General features: G+C 45.2%; 1 protein-coding gene across 1 annotated transcript in view; it reads right to left on the reverse strand.

Annotated features, from left to right (window-relative positions):
* Positions 1 to 1956: 1956 nt before the first annotated feature.
* SCAMP3 (secretory carrier membrane protein 3) overlaps positions 1957 to 25051 on the reverse strand; it is a 44260-nt gene continuing 21165 nt past the window's right edge. The window contains exons 5-9 of the mRNA XM_068252552.1: positions 23100 to 23228; positions 13271 to 13430; positions 11651 to 11752; positions 6868 to 6985; positions 1957 to 2639 (exon numbers count right to left, since the gene is read on the reverse strand). Of these exons, the coding sequence (XP_068108653.1) occupies positions 2493 to 2639; positions 6868 to 6985; positions 11651 to 11752; positions 13271 to 13430; positions 23100 to 23228 (656 nt within the window). The 3' untranslated portion in view covers positions 1957 to 2492. The remainder of the gene's footprint in view (positions 2640 to 6867; positions 6986 to 11650; positions 11753 to 13270; positions 13431 to 23099; positions 23229 to 25051) is intronic.

The following is a 25051-nucleotide window of genomic DNA, read 5'->3' on the forward strand; positions in this document are numbered from 1 at the left end:
GCCGCCACTGTGCCAGCAGCAGTAACAGCCACTGATTAGCAGCTGCCACTGTGCCAGCAGCAGTAACAGCCACTGATTAGCAGCTGCCACTGTGCCAGCAGCAGTAACAGCCACTGATTAGCAGCCGCCACTGTGCCAGCAGCAGTAACAGCCACTGATTAGCAGCTGCCACTGTGCCAGCAGCAGTAACAGCCACTGATTAGCAGCCGCCACTGTTACAGCAGCAGTAACATCCACTGATTAGCAGCCGCGACTATGCCAGCAGCAGTAACAGCCACTGATTAGCAGCCGCCACTGTGCCAGCAGCAGTGCCAGCCACTGATTAGCAGCTGCCACTGTGCCAGCAGCAGTAACAGCCACTGATTAGCAGCCGCCACTGTGCCAGCAGCAGTAACAGCCACTGATTAGCAGCCGCCACTGTGCCAGCAGCAGTAACATCCACTGATTAGCAGCCGCCACTTTGCCAGCAGCAGTAACAGCCACTGATTAGCAGCCGCCACTTTGCCAGCAGCAGTAACATCCACTGATTAGCAGCTGCCACTGTGCCAGCAGCAGTAACATCCACTGATTAGCAGCCGCCACTGTGCCAGCAGCAGTAACAGCCACTGATTAGCAGCTGCCACTGTGCCAGCAGCAGTAACAGCCACTGATTAGCAGCTGCCACTGTGCCAGCAGCAGTAACATCCACTGATTAGCAGCTGCCACTGTGCCAGCAGCAGTAACAGCCACTGATTAGCAGCCGCCACTGTGCCAGCAGCAGTAACAGCCACTGATTAGCAGCTGCCAGTGTGCCAGCAGCAGTAACAGCCACTGATTAGCAGCTGCCACTGTGCCAGCAGCAGTAACAGCCACTGATTAGCAGCTGCCACTGTGCCAGCAGCAGTAACAGCCACCGATTAGCAGCCGCCACTGTGCCAGCAGCAGTAACAGCCACTGATTAAACAAAAACACAGAACACTTATATCACACTTTTCTCCTGGCAAACTCAAAGCGCCAGAGCTGCAGCCACTAGGACGCGCTCTATAGGCAGTAGCAGTGTTAGGGAGACTTGCCCAAGGTCTCCTACTGAATAGGTGCTGGCTTACTGAACAGGCAGAGCCAAGATTCGAACCCTGGTCTCCTGTGTCAGAGGCAGAGCCCTTAACCATTCAGCCACTCCATTAGCAGCCGCCACTGTGCCAGCAGCAGTAACAGCCACTGATTAACAGCCGCCACTGTGCCAGTAGACCCATGCCTGCATACTGAAAGGGCCATGCTAACTGCACACTGTATATGGATTATTTCCCATACAAATGTTTTATGTGCTAAAATGTCACAAGCATTGTGTACCTAATGGCAATTTAATTTCTCTAGTTCCGCCCCCTAGCACTCAAGAACGGCAGTATAGCCTTTGGCCTAAAAAGTTTGGGCGCCCCTGCCATAAGGAAAGCCTAAGGTGAAAATAAAATATAGCATCCAGTTTTAGTAGGTATAGGTTTTATTTCCTCAGATGCATTACACAGTTTTAGAGTGTCCCAGAGCTAAAATATAGACTTTTTTTTTTAAATTAGCCCCTGCACTTAGCCCAGTATCAACTGGAGAGAAACCGTCACTTGCACTCCTGAATGTTAACTCTTTCAGTCAGGAAAAAAAAGTGGGGGTGGGGGTACAGCCTAGTTGTATGCTCTGCAATCTAAATACGCATGTTCATCTCATCATGTCACCTCAGGTACACTTTAAACACAGCCCTGACTGGACAGGATCACAACCTCTGTCAGGAACTTACTCCTGTGTGTATGCATATTTATTTTGGACGTTCCTCCTTACTTTCCTCAAGGCCCCCACGGACAGGAAGTGGGGCGTGTTGATATCTCTGACAGTGGTAAAAACTCAAAGGGGTTACTCAAATCCTCTCATCAACTGATCAAAGTCTTCCTCACAGAGTGATGAACGACAGAGGACAAGCAAAATCCTGCATCGATTTCATAAAATTTTTTTAATTTGGCGTCATAGGATTCTTGGCCCCCTCCTCGGATACAGTGAGGGTGAGGAAAAAGGCCGGGATAAAGAACATGCTTCATCCAGGTAACAACATACATGTAAACATGAGGCATGCACATCACAGGTACTCCCGGCATTACATGGACAGCCAACCCCCCTCCCCTTCCCTCCCGCAGGCAGAGGTGGCTCACAGACACAATGGCACAGACAGGTTAAACCTGAGTGGAGGATTCTGGGGCCTTTGCTGATGGCTTCGCCCCGTACTGGAGAAGGAACAGGCCTGCTGCAGGCCAGTAACATGCCACATACACGCTCGCCTCCCCCAGCGTCACACGCACACACAGCTCAGAGATCATACTAATAATACAGGCGCACGACAGGCGTTAATGGAGAGAGGCCCCTCCCACAGTGGGAGGGGACAGCCTAATGATGTCAGGACTCTAGTGAAGTCAGGAACAAAGTGCTGCAGAACAGTCCAGCTGAATGGTGCTCATGAGATGGCGCTACATCCATTACTGGGGAGTGAAGGCATTCTGGGCCGCTCCTGCCGCCATGTTGCCAGCCGCAGTACGCACGGTGGGGTTGGAAAACACGCCAGCCGCAAACTCCTGCTGTGCCTTCTGAAAACTGGCGTCAGTGCGTCGGTAAATAGAGTGGACCTGCGAGAGAGAACACACACCTTTCAATGTGAAAGAAAATATTATGTGGCCTCAATTAGATCAGAGGGTGTTATCTAGAAGGTGGGCCAATCAGAACTCAGTGTGGCTCAAATCCAAGCTGCTTAACATTTGCATTAAAGGGTTACTATAGCAAAAAATTGTAATATTTAAATTACATACATGTACTTACATATATAAAATTTACATTGCATTCACTATAAAGTACTTTTTTTCTATGTTGCGGTCACAACAGGTTGTAGTACTGACAGATTTTAGAATAGTCCATCTCCTCATGGTGGGGGGGGGGGGATTCTCAGTAGTATTACCTTTATTCTTTACAAAAGCACTCCCTAGAAAGTATCTATAGAAATAGGTTAAGCCCTTACTCGATTGCACACTTTTTTGGCAGTTCGGCTGAGGAGCCGCAGTTCAGCAAGTGCTTTTGCAAATAAAGAAGCCACTGAAAAATCGCCCATGAGGAGACTGTCTAGTTCAAACCCTGATAGATCTGTCAGGTTTTCACTACCTACTGTAAGTGACAGCGACATTGCGTAAAAGTAATTTATAGTTAATGTTTACTCTGGTAGAAATGAACATTTATACGTATCCATTATAAATGTTACACTTTTTCATGATAGTTGTCCTTGGCGGTTATCACAAGTTCAGCTCGGGGTGGAAAAAACAAGCCATCCCAAGCTGCACTCGTGGTAGCCGCTGGAGAGGTCTCTGCAGAGCAATGCGCGCAGCTGGCATTTTAACTCCCCTCCCGGAGGATCCCGACGTCGGCCGCCCTTCTTCCTTTCTACAGTGGCTCTGCATCCCCCTGGTGAGATTGCCGTCTATCATGACCACAGACGGCAATCTCACTACAGGGTTACAGTGCCACCTGGAGGATGGAGGGAGAACTGCAGCACTGGATCCCAGGAAGATGAGCGAGAGCTGGGCTGCTGCAGAGGTCCTTCGCAACATTTGTTTCAAGTTTTAGAGTCTAAAATGCATAAAAGTTGTATCGCGTTTAGACCCTAAAATCCAGAATGAATCAGCACACCGAGGGGGTTAATAATAATTCCAACATTTGTATAGCGCTTTTCTCCTGTTGGACTCAAAGCGCCACACTCAGTAGCAGTGTCATCTGAGGTTTGCCACACACCAGGAACAGATTTCCAGTAGATTTCAGAATGAAATCTATTGGAAATCGATCTAAATGCATTATTAGACCATTAGATCCAATGCAACTCTATGGGCCATCGATCTGCTGCCAGCATTAGATCGACCTAGATCTTCCATCCTGTCAGATCAAATCGATCGAAATCGGATGCAAATCGATTTCCAATCGATTGCTTGAGGGCTGAAATCGACCAGTGTATGAACCCCTTTACCTGGAGCTTCCATCAACAACCCCCCACCCTTGTGCACACATCGGGACAAACCTATCTTCCGGTCTCCTGCAGGCAGTCCTGCGCAGGACGTCAGCAGGGGGCTGGTGGAAACCCCAGGTAAGTGTAAAACTTTTTTTTTTCTCCGTTAAAGTTCACTTTAACCACATCACTACTGAGGGTTTTTTCCCTTTCTGTACCCAAGCCATTTTCACCTTTCAGCACTCCTTCCATTCATTCGCCTATAACTTTATTACTACTTATCAGAACAAAATGATCGATATCTTGTTTTTTTCACCACCAATTACGCTTTCTTTGGGTGGTACATTTTGCTAAGAATTATTTTGTTCTAAATGCATTTTAAATGGGAAAAAAAAAATTATTTTTCTGCCATTTCAGTTTTAAAATAATACATGCTACCGTAATTCAAACCCACTTATTTTAATGGGCCATTTATTATTGCAATGTTTAAAATATTTCCCTAGTACAATGTATGTCTCCAATATTTTATTTGGAAATAAAGGTGCATTTTTTTCAGTTTTGCGCCCATCACCATTTACAAACCCATATTTTCAAAATTAACAGCACTATACCCTCTTGACATACAAATAGAAAAACAACAGCAAAAACAGTCCCTAAGGTAACTATTTAAGCATTTTTTTTTTAATTGTCTTTTTTAATGCAAAATTTATCCTTGGGTAGTTATGGGATAGTGTGGGAGGTAAAGTATTATTTTAAATGAAAGTGCCGCTCTTTTAAAATAAATGTATGTAGTAATTTTACTATTTGGCCACAAGATGTCCTCGCGCATTATTTCCTGTTAGGGTACTGTAAGCAGGGATGTGCTCATGAGTAATCACAAGTGCTTACTCGTGATTCAAATGAGCCTTAATTGCCACAGCTGAGCGGCTGGATTACAAGGGGTTATTTACCCATAATTCCGCTGTCCGTCCCTGCGTTCCAAACAGCTTGCACGTGTCCTATTGGTCATGTTGCAAGTCTAACCACGGCGCACTTCCTCCTTCAAGTCGGAATTGCTGTGGCAATTAAGGATCATTTCAATCACGAGTAAGCACTGATTACTCGTGAGCACATCCCTGGACTGTAAGTAAACGAACAGGAAGGAATGCGTGGACGTGTTACTTCAGTAGTTAATGACCGCGGCATCTCATTTATGCCAGCGGTCATTGACATGTGGACTTCTATCAATGAATGGGAACAGATTTCCTATTCATTCATCTCACCTCTAATGATCAAACACAGAACAAACACAGAACATTTATATCGCGCTTTTCTCCTGGCGGACTCAAAGCGCCAGAGCTGCAGCCACTAGGATGCGCTCTATAGGCAGTAGCAGTGTTAGGGTGACTTGCCTAAGATCTCCTACTGAATAGGTGCAGGCTTACTGAACAGGCAGAGCAGAGATTCGAACCCTGGTCTCCTGTGTCAGAGGCAGAGCCCTTAACCATTACACTATCCAGCCACTACTGATCAGCGTGTTCTCACAGAACTGAGCAGCCGCCGTCGGATTCCATATTATTTACGTCCCTGGGCAGTCCTGCAGCACGTAGAGAATCTATCTCAAATTACAAAAGTGGTTAAGTTATCACCTCTGTAGTTATTCTCACATGCATCCCGCTGCCAGAACGATCACAACTAGCCAATGTAGGACAGCAAGGGAGGAGAGAGTGTCTTTCCCTCCCTCTGTGTGCCTGTTGTGTATATTTCTATCTATACAGAGTCCCCATCTGCATAAACTAGTAAAAATAAAGCAGACACCTCAGAATGCTTCACTTTACTGTAGTAACACTCCACTTAATGACAGCTCAGGCCAGGTGATAACTCCTCACACACTTTACACTTGAATCCTCTCTGTGTATTAAAAGCCTTTCTTTAACTTTAGAATTCTGACATTTTAAGGATTGAAACGTTAACTTTAGAAATCACTCTTTAACTTAAAGACATAATTCTTAACTTTAGGTTTGCCTGAGATAAATTGCTTAGTGAATAATACATGCTTTATCACCATGGTGATAACAGGAAAAACAGCTCAGAAACGTTATTAAAAGACAGTAAATGAGCTTAGTGAATTGTGGACATTGTCAGTTTGAGTCGGGGTGCAGCAATAACCCACGGAGCACCCCCAATAGAATTATCATGGGGCCCCCTCCTTAGATCTTACGTCTAGGAACACACAGCTGCACTGATCTGGGCCTATGAGGTATGTCCAGACCAGGAACACTAACTGGTTAACTTCCCTGGCGGTATGATTATTTCCAGATCTGAGGGTCTTTTCTGGATGTTTCAGACCCTAAAACCAGGGGGGGAAATCATGCCGCCAGCAGCAGCCCCTGCTCGCTCTCACCTCCCTGGGCTCCAGCGCTGCAATTTTTCCTCCATCCTCCAGGTGGTGCTGTAACTCTGCAGTAAGATGACTGACGGTGATCTCACCAGAGTGATTCAGAGCCTCCATGGAGAGGAAGTAGAATGGCTGCCTGTGTCTGGATCCCCCGGGAGGTGAGTAAAAACGCTCACTGCGCTCCACTGCTCTGCATTGAGCTCCAGCGGCTAGTCCAAGCGTAGCTCGGTGTTACCGCCAGGGAGGTCAACCTTGCTTACAAGCCAGAATTATGCAGCTATGACCCCTCCAAAGCGATGGAGAAAGTATTGTGAGATGTGATTACTGGTCCTTTCCCGGGGTGAGTACCAGAAAAATTGAAAAGTTAATATCGGGTGAGAGAACTCCTCCTCCTCCTGTGGAGCCGTACAATAGGAATATGGTTATCTTTATTACCACTACAGCATGGAAGGAGTACTGAGGCACAGAGAAGGCGCAGGTGGAAATCACTTACCCTCTTCAGCATGATGATGCCCAGGGCAGCGATCCCCGTTAAGCAGAAGGCAACAATAATCATGAGCACTCCGACTCCCACATTCTTTTTCACAGCAGTAAGGGCAGCGATCCAGCCGCTGGGGGAAGAAAAGCAAACGTGATTACACATGGTTACTAAACATATACACAATACACTTTGTAATGAAGGAATTTTGCACATGTCCGTATGTGATCTTATCAGGTTCTGCTAACTATGAGGGGGAGGGGTGGTTTTATCTGCTCATTATAAATGCAAATTCTGCTCATTTGTCATTTTACTGTCATACTTGAAAAGCTCAGAATTTCTTCTTTGCTAGAACATTATTTACATCATAAAGTATACTAGCACACACCCAAAAAAAAAAAAAGTTAACAGAACAGCAAACAGTTAAACACAGCACTTTCTTCAGTGGAAAGCTTCCTGCCACATCCAAAGAAGTGATAACAATATCTTTTTGTTTACATCCCTTTTTCAGCTACAATTAGTTAACATTAAAGAGAACCCGAGGTGGTTTTGAAGAATGTTATCTGCATACAGAGGCTGGATCTGCCTATACAGCCCAGCCTCTGTTGCTATCCCAAACCCCCCTAAGGTCCCCCCTGCACTCAGACATAAATCACAGCTGCACTGTGCGGGCTGTGTTTACATCTGTAGTGTCAGTCTCTGCTGCTCCCCCGCCTCCTGCAGAGCTCCAGTCCCTGCCCCTTCCCTCCAATCAGCGGGGAGGGAAGGGACGCAGGCGGGACCGGAGTTTTGCAGGAGGCGGGGGGGCAGCAGACTGACACTATAGAGATAAACACAGCCCGCTGCGACACGCTGTGTGTCGCGAGGCTGTGATTTATGAGGGATTGCAGAGTGCAGGGGGTCCTTAGGGGGATTTGGGATAGCAACAGAGGCTGGGCTGTATAGGCAGATCCAGCCTCTGTATGCAGATAACATTCTTCAAAACCACCTAGGATTCTCTTTAACAGCAGTGCTGAAACTGAGCTGCACACATAGAAGCAGAGGAAGCTGAGAAGTGATCATAGGATACATTATAATATATACAGTAAATATGGCAGCTATGCAGTAAAATGCAATGTGCAGCTTTCAGAGCAGATAAACTGTACTTTGGGAACATGTAACTTGAATTCAGAAAATAACACTTGTGCACAAAAACAAATATAACTGTTTGGGTAATAAAATGTAGGAAAACCTGTTTTTATTAAATATTTTGTCAGAGTTTTATCTCACTTTCAAGAGAACTCAAGCTGAAAGCTGGACAAAAAACCCCCCCAAAAAACCAGAAGGAAGCTGTCACGGAACAGCCGTGAGAAACGCGGGCGAATTGGGAGGATCCGCGCAGTCCGATTTCTGATCGCTTTCTGGCTAAATTTGTGCAGCCATTACAGGAATCAGAACTGACATTCCTAGGGTTTTTTTTTTCTTTCCCTCCTTCCACCAAAAGGCAAGAGCCTGCTGCAGAGTGTCCCTGGCTTCAAGCTGTGCTGATGGCCCATCCATCAGATATAGTTGATAAGCAGGATGGCAGAAACAATTTAGTTGGGAAGAAGTCAGACACTCTGGCTACCCTCCCAGCAGGGGAGCTGACACCTAGCTTGCTGCCACAAGCTTCAAAAGAACCGTTACCTAGGAATGACCTGCTGTAAATCCCAGATGTATATCATATTCCATAAACTGCTGTATGTGTCATATTTTCTGTATTGCCAGGCTGGCAGGCCCTCCAAACTAACAGAGCATGTAGGGCCCTGTCTGGCGCTGGTTCTGAGAACGTTTCAGAACATTCTGAGGTAAAGACTGCCAGTTAGGCAGTTCAAAAGTGCCCTGATACCACAGGGGTCCCACCCCTCATGTTTGGTATCAGACTGCTGGGTAAATCGAGACAGACCGGAAAATGTTAGTAAATCTGCCCTGACCTGTACGGTTCTGTGAGATAGAGCCCATATTAGGTTAGATATGATTTCTGGTCCCCAGGACAAGGGGAGGACTCATCTCATCTTCTAAGGGGGTGTGTGGCTCCCGCCTTCACTCCCTCCTACTGGATCAGGGGCATAAGAATGGCAGAGGAGACAAACTCAGTGTCCTCCACCCTGAAACACCATCTTGAACACATCTGTGCCAGCTTGAGGATATGCTGGCATCCACCTGGTCTAAACTCTGAACTTTTAACTGAAACAAAAGGAACTCTACGAGTTTTTCCCACAAAAGGACATCTTTCCATGAAACAAAGTATTTTTCTCCCTTTCTTTTATTTTCCATACTGGCTATTAATGTTTCAATAATTGTTGATTTTAATAACTGTCTGTATATATTAATTATTTATATTGTCCGTGAATAAAGACTTTATCAAAGTCACTGTTCCGCTACCCTGCTTCTCAGCCGCACAAACTGAATACTGTTCCTAGCCAAACAGAATAGAGTGTGTTTAACCGTTTTTATTTGCAGGACTAGTCAGTCAGTCGGGTCCACTGGCCCATACCAGTGGTGGTGGCAGATACCCTGAAATAGTGTGTAAGTTGTAATTACCGTACCTCACAGGCTCCCTTCTGGTCGGGCTGCTGCCCAAATTTCTGTCGGTTTCTGCGCAAAGATCGCGACCAAAGCTTGCATGGTCTGTGTGCTGAAACCGATTGGAAGGCAATTTGCGGTCTGACCACTAGGGCTCTTGTGACAGAAGCCTTTAGATCCTTCAGTGGTTTCCCATGTTTACCTTGACCCTCTGGAACAGAGTTTCTCAACAGGCATGTCATTGTGCACAGAACATGCCTCTGTGTCCTATTAAGATTTATAAAATTCGCCTCGGGTTCTCTTTAAAACCCTGTACTCACCATGTACCCCCCAGCATACCATACATATATCAAAGCGCTATAGCTATCAATCTATAGCAGTAATCTGCAAACTTGGCTCTCCAGCTGTCAAGGAACTACATGTCTCACAATGCATTTGCCTTTATGAATCATGACTGTGGCTGTCAGACAATGCATTGTGGGACTTGTGGTTTCTTAACAGCAAGTTTGCAGATCACCGGTCGATGGGGACCACCGGAGTGCGCTACACTCAGGCCTTATCGCAGTCTATATTCCACAATGTTAAGCGCACATCCATATAAGTATTATACAGCTTTTCATAACTTATTTTTTCTTATCACACATAATTACATATTACGCAGCGCTGGACATTAATTTAGGTTACAGGCAATATTTAGGGGTGGCATACAGCAATATGACAATACAGGAATACAAGAAAGACCAGATCACGCAGCACAGTATGAGTACACACAGCATCACCGCCAGTCAGCCCAGCCACAGCATCACTGCCAGTCAGGCCACAGCATCACTGCCAGGCCTTTCAGCCCACACATCATTCCCAATCCAGACAAAAATAGTATTGCCAGCCAGGCACAGCAATTGGAAATTGCAAAGTGGAACGCTGCGCAGAGCGGCAGTTGGCAGAGAGACAGAGGCCCCGCCAGCCCAGCCCCATCCTTCCTAGAAGCTTGAGGTTAGACAGCGTGCCGTGCGTGGAGCCCAGGGTGGAGGCAGCAACCGGACCAGATTTGAAATCAGCCAGGCAGCCCAAGGACCAAAGGCAGCGCACACCGCACAGCACTCACTGGGGGGGGGGGGGGGGGGGGGGGCTATAAACAGTTATGGAACATTCCAGGTCAGAAAGGTACATACTGAGGGAGGGTGGGTGAGCGTGAGCCTGCTAACTTCCTGTACATTTGGCTCCACCCATAACCACAGCCAGATTATGTGACCATGCCCCTTTTTTGGCACGGTGCGCTGAGCACGCCGCAGCCTTCACCTTAGGGGGACATTTTTATTATTTATTGTATTTATAAAGCGCCAACATATTACACAGCACTGGACATTAATTTAGGTTACAGACAATATTTAGGGGTCACATACAGCAATATGACAATACAGGGATTCAAGAAAACCAGATCACACAGCACAGTATGAGTACAAGGTAATGCTTAGTCTTTGGATGGGAACATAGAGATTAGGCAAGTTAGGTTCACTCAAATGCATAGCATGGGTTTACAGTAATGGAGGTGCATTATCAGGTAGGACACAAAAAGGAGGAGGACCCTGCCCAAAGGCTTACAATCTAGAGGGAGAGGTAGGGACACGAACAGTAGGGGACCAGAGTTCAACTGTGGGTTTAGAGCAATAATAGTCTTTGTCCCCGGGCGCTGAAAGCCCTAGCTACGCTCTGACCTTCAACAATGTTTGCTGTCCCCCCCCCACATGGCTTGTGGCAAACTGCAAACGGGACTTCTTATGCTTGTCTGTTAACAAGAAAGAATCACCCAAGTGCTGAGTTGTGCGGCCCTGCAGCTAGGCCTTAAAGCTGCAGTGGCCTATTTGCAGAAAAATGGCCTGGTCTTTAGGGGAGGGGGGGGGGTTAACACTGCAGTCCTCAAGTAGTCAAGAGGTGAAACCCAGGTGTGCTTTTATATTAGTAGTAGAAGCCCAGTCATGTAACAGCAATTATCCTGAATAGAGGAGCAACGTCAAGTACTTTTACTTAAGTCCTGAATACAAAGTAGTCAGTTTGTACAATATAAAGGACCGTGTTTGCACCTGGGGAAAGGAAGAGAAGATACAAAGGAAAGGCAGACTACAAAAAAATTAAAATAAAACACATACTGGCTTCCTTTACAATGACAAACCCTAACACTGGAAACCAAGCTCATACTGGGATCCCCTCTAATCACCCCTCCTGCCAGAAACTTCATATAACAGCCACAGTGTACCTGAACCCCCATCCGGGGATGCCAACGGCCTCCAGCACAAATAGTACGTCCTGGACAAAGAAGATGAAGAAGAAGACAAAGAAGTTGAAGGAACTGTCGCTCCTGCACAAAGAGACAGCAATGGGTTAAACAGTTATTGAATAGAAGTGCCCCCCCAACACAGCTGCTTATATTCCCTGATAATACAGCCACACCGCGGCCTGCATTCCCTAATACAGCCACACCGCTGCCTGTATTCCCCGATGCTACAGCCATAACGCTGCCTGCACACCCTGATAATACAGCCACACCGCGGCCTGCATTCCCTAATACAGCCACACCGCTGCCTGTATTCCCTGATAATACAGCCACACCGCTGCCTGCATTCCCTGATAATACAGCCACGCCGCTGCCTGCATTCCCTCATAATACAGCCACACCGCTGCCTGCATTCCATGACGATCCAGCCACACCGCTGCCTGCATTCCCTGACGATCCAGCCACACCGCTGCCTGCATTCCCTGATGATAAAGCCACACCGCTGCCTGCATTCCATGACGATCCAGCCACACCGCTGCCTGCATTCCATGACGATCCAGCCACACCGCTGCCTGCATTCCATGACGATACAGCCACACCGCTGCCTGCATTCCATGACGATACAGCCACACCGCTGCCTGCATTCCATGACGATACAGCCACACCGCTGCCTGCATTCCATGACGATACAGCCACACCGCTGCCTGCATTCCATGACGATACAGCCACACCGCTGCCTGCATTCCATGACGATACAGCCACACCGCTGCCTGCATTCCATGACGATACAGCCACACCGCTGCCTGCATTCCCTGACGCTACAGCCACACCGCTGCCTGCATTCCCTGACGATACAGCCACAATGCTGCCTGCATTCACTGACGATACAGCCACACCGCTGCCTGCATTCCCTGACGATACAGCCACACCGCTGCCTGCATTCCCTGACGATACAGCCACACCGCTGCCTGCATTCCCCAATAATACAGCCACGCCGCTTCCTGCATTCCCTGATGCTACAGCCACACCGCTGCCTGCATTCCCTGATAATACAGCCACACCGCTGTATGCATTACCTGATAATACAGCCATATTGCTGTCTGCAATCCCTGATAATACAGCCACAGCGTTGCCTGCATTCCCTGATAATACAGCCACACAGCTGCCTGCATTCCCTGATAATACAGCCACACCGCTGCCTGCATTCCCTGATAATACAGCCACACCGCTGCCTGCATTCCCTGATAATACAGCCACACCGCTGCCTGCATTCCCCAATAATACAGCCACGCCGCTGCATGCATTCCCTGATGCCAAAGCCACACTGCTGCCTGCATTCCCTAATACAGCCACACCTCTGCCTGCAATCCCTGATTAAACAGGCACACCGCTGCCTGCATTCCCTGGTAATATAGCGACACTGCTGTCTGCAATCCCTGATAATACAGTTACACCAATCCTGGCACTAATATATTATTTGGGCCTCAAAGTACAAAACAACCCCTTAGTATGCATAAATAGAGGGGACGAACATGGAGGGAGACAATTAAGCATGCACTCCAGAGACACCCCCAGAAGTGATGAGGATTGGCTCCTACACACCTGAACGCCTTATACAATGGTCTGTACCAGCAGACAAACGAGCAGGGAGTGAAGAGAATCATCCACAGGATAGACATGCCAAACGTGGAGCCCTGATTGCCATCCACGCAGAACCAGGACAAACACCCCAGGAAATTCATCACCAGAGTCCCAGCACTCGCTGTGTGGAAGAGAAAGAGACACATGTTATAGCAGCTCACAGGACAGAGACGGCAGGAAATAGATGAAAAACATACGCTAAAAGCTTGGTCAACTTGACATCAAGAATCGTAGTTCACAGTGCAGACTAAAGTTATTAAGGGTACCTGAATTGACAAGTCACAAGATGAGATTAATACGTGTATGTAAAGCGCCATTCCTGCACATAGACTTTCTTTTTCTCACTGAAAGGGTTAAACATTTAGATATGCAAATTTACATTTTCAAAATGACCTTCACTGATAACCAATTATAGCCAAAACCGTCTGCCTGGCAGAGATCAGCTTCTGAGTGCAGGAAATGGGAGTTTGTTTTTTGTTTTGTTTTTTTTAAATGAGGAGGTCAATAGTACATATTTCAGCTCAGAAACACTGAAAGACTGTCATTCAACTGACAATACAACAGCTTTTAAATCAGGGAAGAAAAAAAAAAAAAAAAAACCTGAGATTCTAAAACTTATATTTAGGAATAGGAGGATAGATACAATTGCTTATCTCAGGTTATTTTTAGGGTTTGCTTCAAAATGGTCATTTTTAAAATTCAGTCAGTGTTTGTCCATTGTAAAAAAATTCCTCAGCTCAGTTTACATTCAGAAATGTATCACTGGTGGTGACATCTTCAGTTCTGCCAGGTGATCGGTACAGAATGTTCGTTAATGAGAGTTCTGTGCACAGAGGGAGATATTGCTTGCTTGGCAGTTGGAAACAGCAATTATTTCCCACAATGCAGTGAGGTTCACAGACAGGTAACTGTCAGAGCCATGACATCACACTATGGGAGGGGTGTCACCACAATATCAGCCATACAGATGTCCCTCATGATCTATTGGAGAAAAAGCAGAGTTTTCGGCTACTGATCCTTTTTAAAGAGACTCCGTAACAAAAATTGCATCCTGTTTTTTATCATCCTACAAGTTCCAAAAGCTATTCTAATGTGTTCTGGCTTACTGCAGCACTTTCTGCTATCACAGTCTCTGTAATAAATCAACTTATCTCTCTCTTGTCAGACTTGTCAGCCTGTGTCTGGAAGGCTGCCAAGTTCTTCAGTGTTGTGGTTCTGCTATGAACTCCCCCTTCCAAGCCCCTCTATGCACACTGCCTGTGTGTTATTTAGGATTAGAGCAGCTTCTCTCTTATCTTTTACAAGCTGGATAAATCGTCCTCTGAGCTGGCTGGGCTTTCACATACTGAGGAAATTCAGACAAGGGCAAAGCTGTTTGCAGGAAGAAAAGAGCAGCCTGAAACTTCAGTGCATGAGAGATGCAGGGGAAAAGAAACACAAATGATCTCTTGAGATTCAAAAGGAAGGCTGTATACAGCCTGCTTGTGTATGGATGTATTTTCTATGTGTGGACATACTGTACATCAACCTACTTCCTGTTTTGGTGGCCATTTTGTTTGTTTATAAACAAACTTTTTAAAACTGTTTTTAACCAACTTTTAATGCGGCGGGAAGCGGTGAAATTGTGACAGAGGGTAATAGGAGATGTCCCCTAACGCACTGGTATGTTTACTTTTGTGCGATTTTAACAATACAGATTCTCTTTAAGTTGAATACTTGTCATAATCTAGCAGATCTATCTGTATAAATGACGGTATAATTGGTCAGCATTTATTCTAGACTCCAGCAGATCTGGATATACAGTTGGGTGACTGTCTTAACCTTTTAGCAGCCAATTAATTTAGAGGCTTGCAAGTGCTCCAGGCCATTTTAGCACTTTTTTTATTTGTAAGATTTCCTTGCTTCCAATTAGTACCGCTGTAATGTGTTATTGCCTCACACTGCCACCTAGTGACAAGTAGCCATAAATACAGAGGACTTCTGCTTTCAGTTTCTATATTTTCTGCTCAGTGGAGAGAGATCAAAGCATTCCAAGAATTTACAGCACAAGGGCCTATATGCAATTCCTTTTTTCTCCTGAGTTTTCTCCAAGGTACATTTTTAATAACTTGTTATAAAATGCCCTTTAAACCACCAACAAGCAAGAAAATACACAACAAAAATTTAATAGTACTTTTTCACCAACTTTTGAGAACTTTTTCAGCTGTAAAATGCTAAAAAGTTATTTTAAAAGAGAACATGAAAATGATCTCCTAATAGATAACTTTGGAGAAGAAGTTATTTGCATATGGGCCAAGGAGTTCTGCCGACTGAGGTCAAAAGCAGAGCACTTACCTCAAACAAGCTAACTCTATTGAAGCTGATAATGGGTTAATAAAGCCCATTAATAAAACTATGTTAGAAATGTGAGCTGTCACCATCTTCAAGGGAACCTAAACTGAGAAGGATATGGATTGTTTTTTTTTAAATAATACCAGTTGCCTGACAGCCCCTGAACAAGCATGCAGATCAGGTGCTCTGACTGAAGTCAGACTGGAATAGCTGCATGCTTGTTTCAGGTATGTGATTCAGCCACTACTGCAACTAGAGATCAGCAGAACTGCCAGGCAATTGGTATAGTTTAAAAGGAAACATCCTTATCCCTCAGTTTAGGTTCCCTTTAAAAGGACAACTGAAGCAAAAGGGCTATGGAGGCTGCCATATTTATTTCCTTTTAAGCAATACCAGTTACCTGGCTATCCTGCTAATCCTCTACCTCTTAAGGCTGGTTTCACAGTGGGACGTTAAAGTCCCACGTTACAGCAGCCAGTAACGCAGCCTAACTCACAGCACTGTAAAATCAATGTGCTGTTCACAGTGCCCATGTTGCGTTACATAGTAAAGCAGCACGTTTAAACAAAGTGCTGCATGCTGTGCGTTATGCACAGCTAAGCAGCGTTAGACTGTTTGCACATGCCCAGTAATGTTGGAGGAGGAGGTCTCCCCTCCTCCTCTGCGGCCAGCCACATGGCTAATTAATATTCACTGCACTGCAGAGACTCGTGGTAGGACTGTAGTGTTGTCGGATCACGAACGAATCGTTCATTTGATCCGGATCTTTTTTGTGAGTCGAATTATCCGGATCATCACAATGAAAGATTCGGTTCACAGTGGATGTCTGTCTGGAATGTACAGTGCAGGGAAAGTCCTGTCCTGCTAGTCATTTCACCCAGTCTGCTTCCCTAGTAAAATGATTCAAATGATTTGGTTCAAAGATCCGGATCTTTTCAATGATGTGATTCAAATGATCCGAATCCTTAAAAAGATCCTGACTTCCTATCACTAACCTGGAGCAGCTGCTTTGAGAGCTGCATAACACAGCTCAATCTGACGTCCAACTTCAACACCACCATACGTTGTGTTAGGGGCACGTTATGCAGCCATAACGTCCCCTAAAACGCAATGTCTTGGTGTGTAAGTAGCCTTAGCCATAAACCCTGAACAAGCATGCAGCAGATCAGGTGTTTCTGACATTGTCAGATCTGAAAGATTAGCTTCATGCTTGTTTCTGGCATTATTCAGACTACTGCATCCTAATAGACCAGCAGGACTGCCAGGCAACTGGTATTGTAAAAAAGAAAATAAATATGGCAGCCTCCATATATTTCTCACTTCAGTTGTCCTTTAAAGCGGAATATAACCCAGCATTTCTTTGCTCTAAAAAAAATATTTACAGCATATTATATGCAACCAGCATTTTTTTTTTTTTGCTAGACCAGCATTGGAAGGGTTACACACAGAGCTTGAAAGCTCAGTGCATTGAAATCTGGACGCATCCAAAGTTGTAGATAATGTTATCTTGTGTTTACTTAAATATATCAAGTGAGAATGTGACACATTCTCTGACTGTGCAGAAGCAGCTGGAGACAGAGAGACACTGAAAGCATGTCTGCCTTCCATAATGAATAAAACCATTTATTAATAAAATGCAAAGTCAGCTCACAAAGCAAAAAAAAAACAAACAAACACCAACTGTACTTTTGGGAACCTATAATTTCTAAATGAATACTTGTGCACAAATCCCAATATGATAACCGTATGGCATATAAAAAGTAGGAAAACATGTTGTTATTGAATATTTTGTCAGGGTTTTAAAGAGACTCTGTAACAAAATTTTCAGCCTTATTTCTTCTATCCTATAAGTTCCAATACCTGTCCTAATGTGATCTGGCTCACTGCAGCCTTTTCTAGTTGCACTGTGGCTGTATTATCTCTGTTATATGATCTAATCTTTCCTTTGACGGCTTTGTCGGGCTCAGGCACTCAGGCTGGAATGTGCTGTTCAGCTGTGATAGGATAGAAGTTATACACACCCTCGTCAAGCCCCCTCCAGGCTCTGTATGAGTCACAGACTGAGCTTCTCTCAGCCTGGTTAGCAGCCATGTTTTTTGTTTGTAAACACTGCCTAAAACTGGCAATTACAAGCCAGGATTGCAGCAGGGAGTGGCAGAAACAGCAAAGAGGGGCCCAGGAGAACATAATGAATAGAATGGTATGCTTTTTATTGTACAGATTCTATTTAAACCGCTTTAAGTATTAAGATGGAGCACACCGCTAGTGCTGAATTGCATCTCTCTGCAAGAACAGCTTCACCTCTTCAAAGGCAACAAACATTTAAGTCTATGCAGCTGCCAAAGAGCTTGTGATCAGCAAGCCCCTCCCAGACACGGAGTCGGCCTTGTCAAACCCTCTACCACAAATTGCAGCGAGTGGGATTTTCTTGTGCCCTCTTATTGGCCCGGTGGGTCATAGGAGGTTTCCAACATAAGCAAAGATGGCCAATCAGGCGCTCATAATTTCAGCTAGCAAGCAAATTTCAAGCGAACTATGCAGAGCCAATCAAATTTGACAAGACGTGCATTGGTTGGCCCAATTCCTCCAAACAATCTGCATGAAACGTTGTTAGAAATACTGCATTCTTTGTTATAATTTTTGCTTTTGTTTTTTTTCCTAGATGCCATAATAACATTGTTGAAATACTGTGTAATTGATTTATTTAGCTGTGTTTAAATAGCCTGTGAAAAAAGTTCTGCTTTTTCTTGGCAGTGTGGGAATCCTGGCTTTTCCAGGCGACTTCCTGTATGACTCATGAGTGTGGGAAAATAGGAGAATGAAAGTAGCCAGTCTGTTATTAGAAACTGAAAGTATTCTGGTGATAGACAGGGATAAATGCATTCCTACGCAACTGAGGAAGGAACAAGTCCATTGCAGAGTATAAGGGCCTGTAGTCGCTCAGGTGATCAGCGGGTAATTCTCGCTAATCGCCAAAGCTCTAGAGCTTTTTAAAGTGCTAGCGCAGTACAAACTGATCTCACTGCCACAACCGCGGGCAATTAGCGGCAATTGCTAAACGCGTTGCTTGCAACATTTTACCGCGATTCTGGAGTGATCGTGATACAGTGCTTATAAAAAGCACTGACCGCGATAGCGAGAATGTACAGTGATTTTACCCAGCTAAAGTCACCCGCGCAAGGTTTTGAGATTGCCAGTGTGAATGGGCCCTAAACCTGGGGACTCAGTGGGGGCTGCTGAATGCAGGAAATGAAGGGAGAGGATCAGAGGGGCTAGTAATGGGCAGCATGGTGGCGCTCTTGCCTTGCAGCGCTGGGTCCCTGGTTTGAATCCCCGCCAGGTTGTCATCTGCAAGGAGTTTGCATGTTCTCCCCATGTCTGTGTGGGTTTCCTCCGGGCACTCCACTTTCCACACACATCCCAAAAACATACAGATAAGTTCATTGGCTTCCCCCTAAAATTGGCCCTAGACTACAATACATACATAGACATAAGACCATGGTAGGAACTAGATTGTGAGCCGCTCTGAGGGACAGTTAGTGACAAGACAATATAGCCTGAACAGCGCTGCAGAAGATGTTGGCGCTATATAAATACTAAATAATAATGTACAGATATATTTAGGATAATGTACATTTTGACAAATACTTTGTTTCCTGATATTTTTATTTGAATGCGGATTATAACCCTTTTCTATGTGATTTTTGTATAGTCATTGGCCTCAATTCATCAATTACTGCATTCAGGACTTGTGCGGTAAACACCTCCAACACGTCAGTAAATGTCAAGTCATGAAGATCAGAGCATGCGGTAAAGCCCAGGAACATGTTCACGAATTACCAGCAGCTCTTATCTGTCAAAAAACAGCTTCGAATGCCTTCCGTGTGGATATCCCCATGACTGACAGGAGCAGAGAGCCAATAGGGACAGCCTCTCTCTCCTCCTACTCCCTTTGATAGGCTGCGATAGCTTACCAGGCGGAACAAGCTTTTCTCTCTCCCGAGCAGAGAGAACAGAACAAAAGAAACAAAAAAGAGGTTTCCCCTGCAGCCTTTCAGAGGTTTAACCTTTTAGGTTCCTGTTTGAAGATGCGGAGGAGATAGTGGGGAAATCACCTAAGCATGGCATGTGTAATGTTTTTTGGAGTTCATCTAAGCTGTGGCAATATTGATGAATTAGCAAAAAAAGGGTCAAATACCGAATGCGGTATTTTCCCCAACTTTTTTTTAATGGTACAGCCTTTGATGAATTGATGCCTATGTATATAACTACAGGAATATATTTTTACATAAAATGATTCTGGACTAAGTGTTCTAATTATTTCAAAGAGGGGTAACTGTTTACAAATCTATATTGTAGCTAACAATAGTCTTGTAACCAGTATAACTAGCTCCGGGAGAATTAAAGCAGTATTGAGTTAAAGGGAACCTGAGCCGAGTAAAATTATTTAAAGGAGTACTGTAGGTGGGCTCGTAGGAAAAAAGTTGAACTTACCTGAGGCTTCTAATGGTCCTCCGCAGATGTCCTGTGCCCACGCAGCCACTTGCCGATGCTCCGGCCCACCTGCCGGCAGGGCCGGATTTGTACTTTCCAGCGCCCTAGGCCAGCTGTCAAAGACCGCCCCCCCCATTCTGTCCAACTCTGACTAGTGATGACTGGGTTGAATGGGCTCCTGTCTGTTTTGCTGCTTTGCCCTCCCTGTTCAACAAAGAAGCAGTGCATGCTCTGTCCACTCCATGTAATTTTGCACTCCTGCCTGGATGCACAGCAGCCGATAGTGTTCTGGGCTTACATAATTCAGAAATGATGCTCATATATGAGCAGCACTTGTCAAGTACACATACCCATAACACTCCCAGCCTCGGCTGCTGTGCACATCCGTACGGGAGTGCGTAATAACAAGAAGCCCGAGAGCACAGAGTATGCACTGCTTCTTTGTCCTCTGTGCGACTTGCTTCAGTCAGAGCCACAAACAGGTGATGGTGCAGCACAAAGGAGAGAAACCCATCCAAACCAGAGAACAGGTAAGTAGAAGCAGGGCTGAGGCAGAGGCTGGAGAGGCTCCAGCCTCAGGGCGCAGTGTAGGAGGGGGCGCACAATTCATTCAGCTGTCATTCCCAATTGTGTTTGAAGCAGAAAGAAATAAGAAAAGGGGATACATGACAGTGACTGCAAGCTAGATAACTAAAGATTAAGGTGTTGGGGAGGTTGGGGGGCCCTGGGGCACCTATTAGTCTATAGCAATCAGTGTGTAAAGGCTGGGGTGGGACTGGGAGGGATGGAGGGGCGCACTTTGCTGTCTCAGCCTTGGGTGCTGAAGATCCTTGTCCCGTCTCTGAGTAGAAGCATCCCATACTACACATGCTGGCATAGATATAGTGTAATGCTAGGTACACACGATGCAATTCTGACAGATTTACTGTCAGATCGATTATTTCTAATGTCTGATCAGATTTCCAATTCATTTTTCAATCGATTTTCCGTTCATTTCTATGAAAAAATCATTCAGAAAATCTATCGGATAGCAGATGTTGGAAATAGTCGATCTGACAGTAAATCTGTCAGAAAATTGCATCATGCATACCTAGCATAAGCTCAGGTGTACTTTACACAGTGACAATTTAGGGCAAGTTAAGACAGATCTTAATCAGTCAGCAGGAAGTTTTTACGTAATAGAATGATAATATTTATTGGCTAACCAAAAGAAAACAGTGAGCCTTTGGCTAATGAGCCATCTTCAGACTTTGTTCCTGTATACAAGATGTTAGGAGTAGGACACACAGCTATATATACAGTCAGCAGGAGATGCATACATTGTTTTGTAAATATAAATAAATGTAATACAGTTGTCATTCTGTTTCAAAACATCCTGCTTTCACTGATGGTTAACACAGTACAATGCTTTGCTGCTTCTAAAACATGTCAGGAAAGAGTTAAACTGTAGCAAAGAGAATGTTACAAAGAAAACAAACCATAAATCTAACAGGTCTCAGGTCTTTAACAGCTCTGACCAAGTAATAAATATCAGTCAGGGGGAGAGGAGAGCTGATAATTCCTGTCCGTGAATGCGTGCATAAAGAAACTAATCTGAACTCAAAAGTTCTACTACTTGAGCACATATATTTTTCTTCTCACAGCAGCTTGTATGTCCCCACTCATTATACTAAGGACAAGATCCTCAGATGACAACATATGCTGTCATCACACACTCTGTAGTGAGAGAGATGCAGGGATCTCTGGAATTCAGACAGAATAGAGCAAAGCAGAAGTGATTTACTTTGACATGTGACCTCTTATCTCTCCAAGTCCTGCGCCCTGCTGAATTTTATCGCCCTAGGCCTTGACCTTTGTGGCCTTTCCAGAAATCCGGCCCTGCCTGCCGGTAACTTCTGGAATTTGCGACTTTAAAGTCACAAATCCACGGCGCCTGTGAGGCCTTGTCCTTGCTTCCGCTGTTGTCACCAGGAACGTACTGCGCAGGTGCTGTAAGGCCTGTGCAGTATGCTCCTGCTGACGTCAAAGGAATTAGTGTGGGACCTTTCCGAGGATATTGGTGTGGGAACATTTTTTTTTTTTTTTTTTAAAGGTACAGGTAAGTATTTCAGGATAATAAAGGACTTTTTTGTTTGTGATTTTATTTCATTCAACCCTTTGTGGAAATGGGTAAGGGGTACTTTGTACCCCTATACTAATTTCTTCTGGGAGGGGGGGGGGGCAGGCATATAGGGTCACCTTCTTAAAGGGAATTCCCAAATGCCACCATGAACCCCCTCCCCCCAGGAGTTGTTGCCCCCACCTGCTCCTGGAGCACCGGAGGTGGGCAAGAGCCCCTTGTCCATTGATTGGACAAGGGTTCCGGGGGGGGGGGGGGGGGAACGGGGGGGGGGTGTAGTGGGTACTGACCCCCCCCTGGAAACCCCATTATGAAATTCATTGCTCTTTCTTTTGATATATGTAAAATGTACACTACCGTTAGGTTTGCTACAAGCAATGTCATTTAAAAGCGATAAGGTCTTTCTGAAAAAAGAAAAAAAAAATCCCCTTGTTCTTCTTAACATTACATGCAAATTTGGTGTTTCTAGCATGTAAGGGGGCTTTGCCATTAACCGCTAAAGTCAGCGGGTTTTTCGTGATCACAAGTCGGGTAACGAGTGCGATCACGAGTGCATTCGTGATCAAGAGCCGATCACGGATGCCGATTACAAACTCGTGATTACAAAAAAACAGCTCATGATCACGAGCTCGTGATGAGCATCACTGCTATGAACCAGCAGATCTGGATATACAGAAGGATAAATGTATGTTTAGGTTATATCTGGGATATAAAAGAGCAGATGTGAATGTACAGATGGATAAAGTGACATGAATGCGCCGAGTTGAATGCATTGTTCTGCGTTATGTGACATGCAGGTGCAGAAAGAGGTAAGCTTTTGGCAGATCGTGAAGCATTTAGTCTCACCCAGCCACAAGTAATACATGATCTTCACAGTCTTCTGGAAGTCTTGAGGAATGTCCACGCTGATGTCCTGGTAGAAGCACGGCTGGACAGGGCAGAAGGATGGTAGTGGTGGCCAGTTATTCTGCCGCGCTGGGGGGAAAATAAGACATGTATCAGGGTGCCACATCCTCATCTGTTGTGCCCCCAACACAAAATGTAGAGTGTCATGCCCTCACCCTCAGTGCCCCCAAAACATAGCATGTATGAGGGTGCAACATCCTCATCTGTAGAGCTCCCCCCAAAACAAAATGTATGAAGGTGTCATGTCCTTACTCTCAGTGCCCCCCCCCCCCCCCCAAAACAAATTGCATGTATGTGAGGCTCATATTCTTACACTAAGTGCTCCCCCAACACACATACACAAAACACAGCATATGTGAGTGTCAAGTACACACACACACACACACACACACACACACACACACACACACACACCAAGTTCTTGCCCGCCCACCTCCAAAACCATAATGTGTGAATGTAGGCACCAGAACCTCTAGCCTGTGTACCCCAAACATACATCTGACTCCATGACTCTGTGTCCACAAAACAGATATACTGAGCTTTAGTTGCAAAAACTGGACCAAGAATATGTTTGCCCTGTACTTGTCACACACAAACCCGGAATTTGGGTTAAACTGCACTTGGCAGGAACAAGCAAGACTGGGTTGGTAGAGAGGTGGGGATTTTAGCTTAAAGAGACTCTGTAACAAAAATGACATCCTTTTTTCTACCATCCTACAAGTTCCTAAACCTATTCTAATGTGCTCTGGCTTACGGCAGCATTTTCTACTATCACCGTCTCTGTAATAAATCAATGCATCTTTCCCCTGTCGGACTTGTCGCCCTGTGTCTGGAAGGCTGCCAACTCTTCCGTGCTGATCTGTTATGCACGCCCCTCTCCAGGCCCCTCTATGCACACTCCCGTGTGTGTGTTATTTACATAAGCCAGCAGCGTCTCTGCTCTCTTATCAGTGAGAGAAGAGAGCTGGAAAATCCTCCTCTGCTAGGCTGTGAAAGGGGCTGGCTGACACATACTGAGGAATTACAGACAGGGCAGAGCTGTCTGCAGGAAGAAACAGCCTGTCACTATTCAGTGACTGAGAGCTGCAGGGGGACAGAAGGTAAACACACAAATGATCTCTTGAGATTCAAAAGGAAGGCTGTATACAGCCTGCTTGTGTATGGATGTATTTTCTATGTGTGGACATACTGTACATCAACCTACTTCCTGTTTTGGTGGCCATTTTGTTTGTATATGACCACATCCTCCCATTGCTCACTTTCTGTCCTCTCTAAATGTCTGACCACACCCCCTTTCCTCACTAGCCAGCTCTGATACTAAAAACAGTCGGCCAGAGGGCAGCATTGAACTAAACTGATGGGGTGTACAAAGGACTCCTAACCAGTTTTCTAACTCGTCTTGGGAGGAAATGTACTATACCTGTCTGTGGATCCTGAGGGCCCCCCTGACAGTTGTCTGCAAACCTCAGGCTGAGAAACACTGGTGTAAAATAAACACGTCTGCTGTGGTGCCATAACTGTGAAATACTTTGGCATCAGAGCTTTTCTCTAATGTGACATGGTGGGAATAAGATGAGTAGGGAGGACAATGTGATTCAAAGAATTTCAAGCTTCTGCTAATTTTTAAAGCTTGAAAAAGACCAATCTAGAGCAGCTGATTAGGAATGGTCAATTAGATGCAAATAATTTCAAGTTGATGCAGTATTATGCATATTTTGTATGCAAATGTATGAAGCTTGAAAAGGAACCAAATCCTGCTGAGGTAAAATTCGACTGGTCCATTTGCAAGCTGCATACATTTACATACAAAATTTGCATACTCCAGCATAAACTCAAAATTATTTGCATCTAATTGACCACCCCTACTGCAGATTCAATATTTGACTGGTCCA

The sequence above is a fragment of the Hyperolius riggenbachi genome, chromosome 9 (assembly GCF_040937935.1).
Source record: "Hyperolius riggenbachi isolate aHypRig1 chromosome 9, aHypRig1.pri, whole genome shotgun sequence".
Classification (NCBI taxonomy): Eukaryota; Metazoa; Chordata; class Amphibia; order Anura; family Hyperoliidae; genus Hyperolius; species Hyperolius riggenbachi.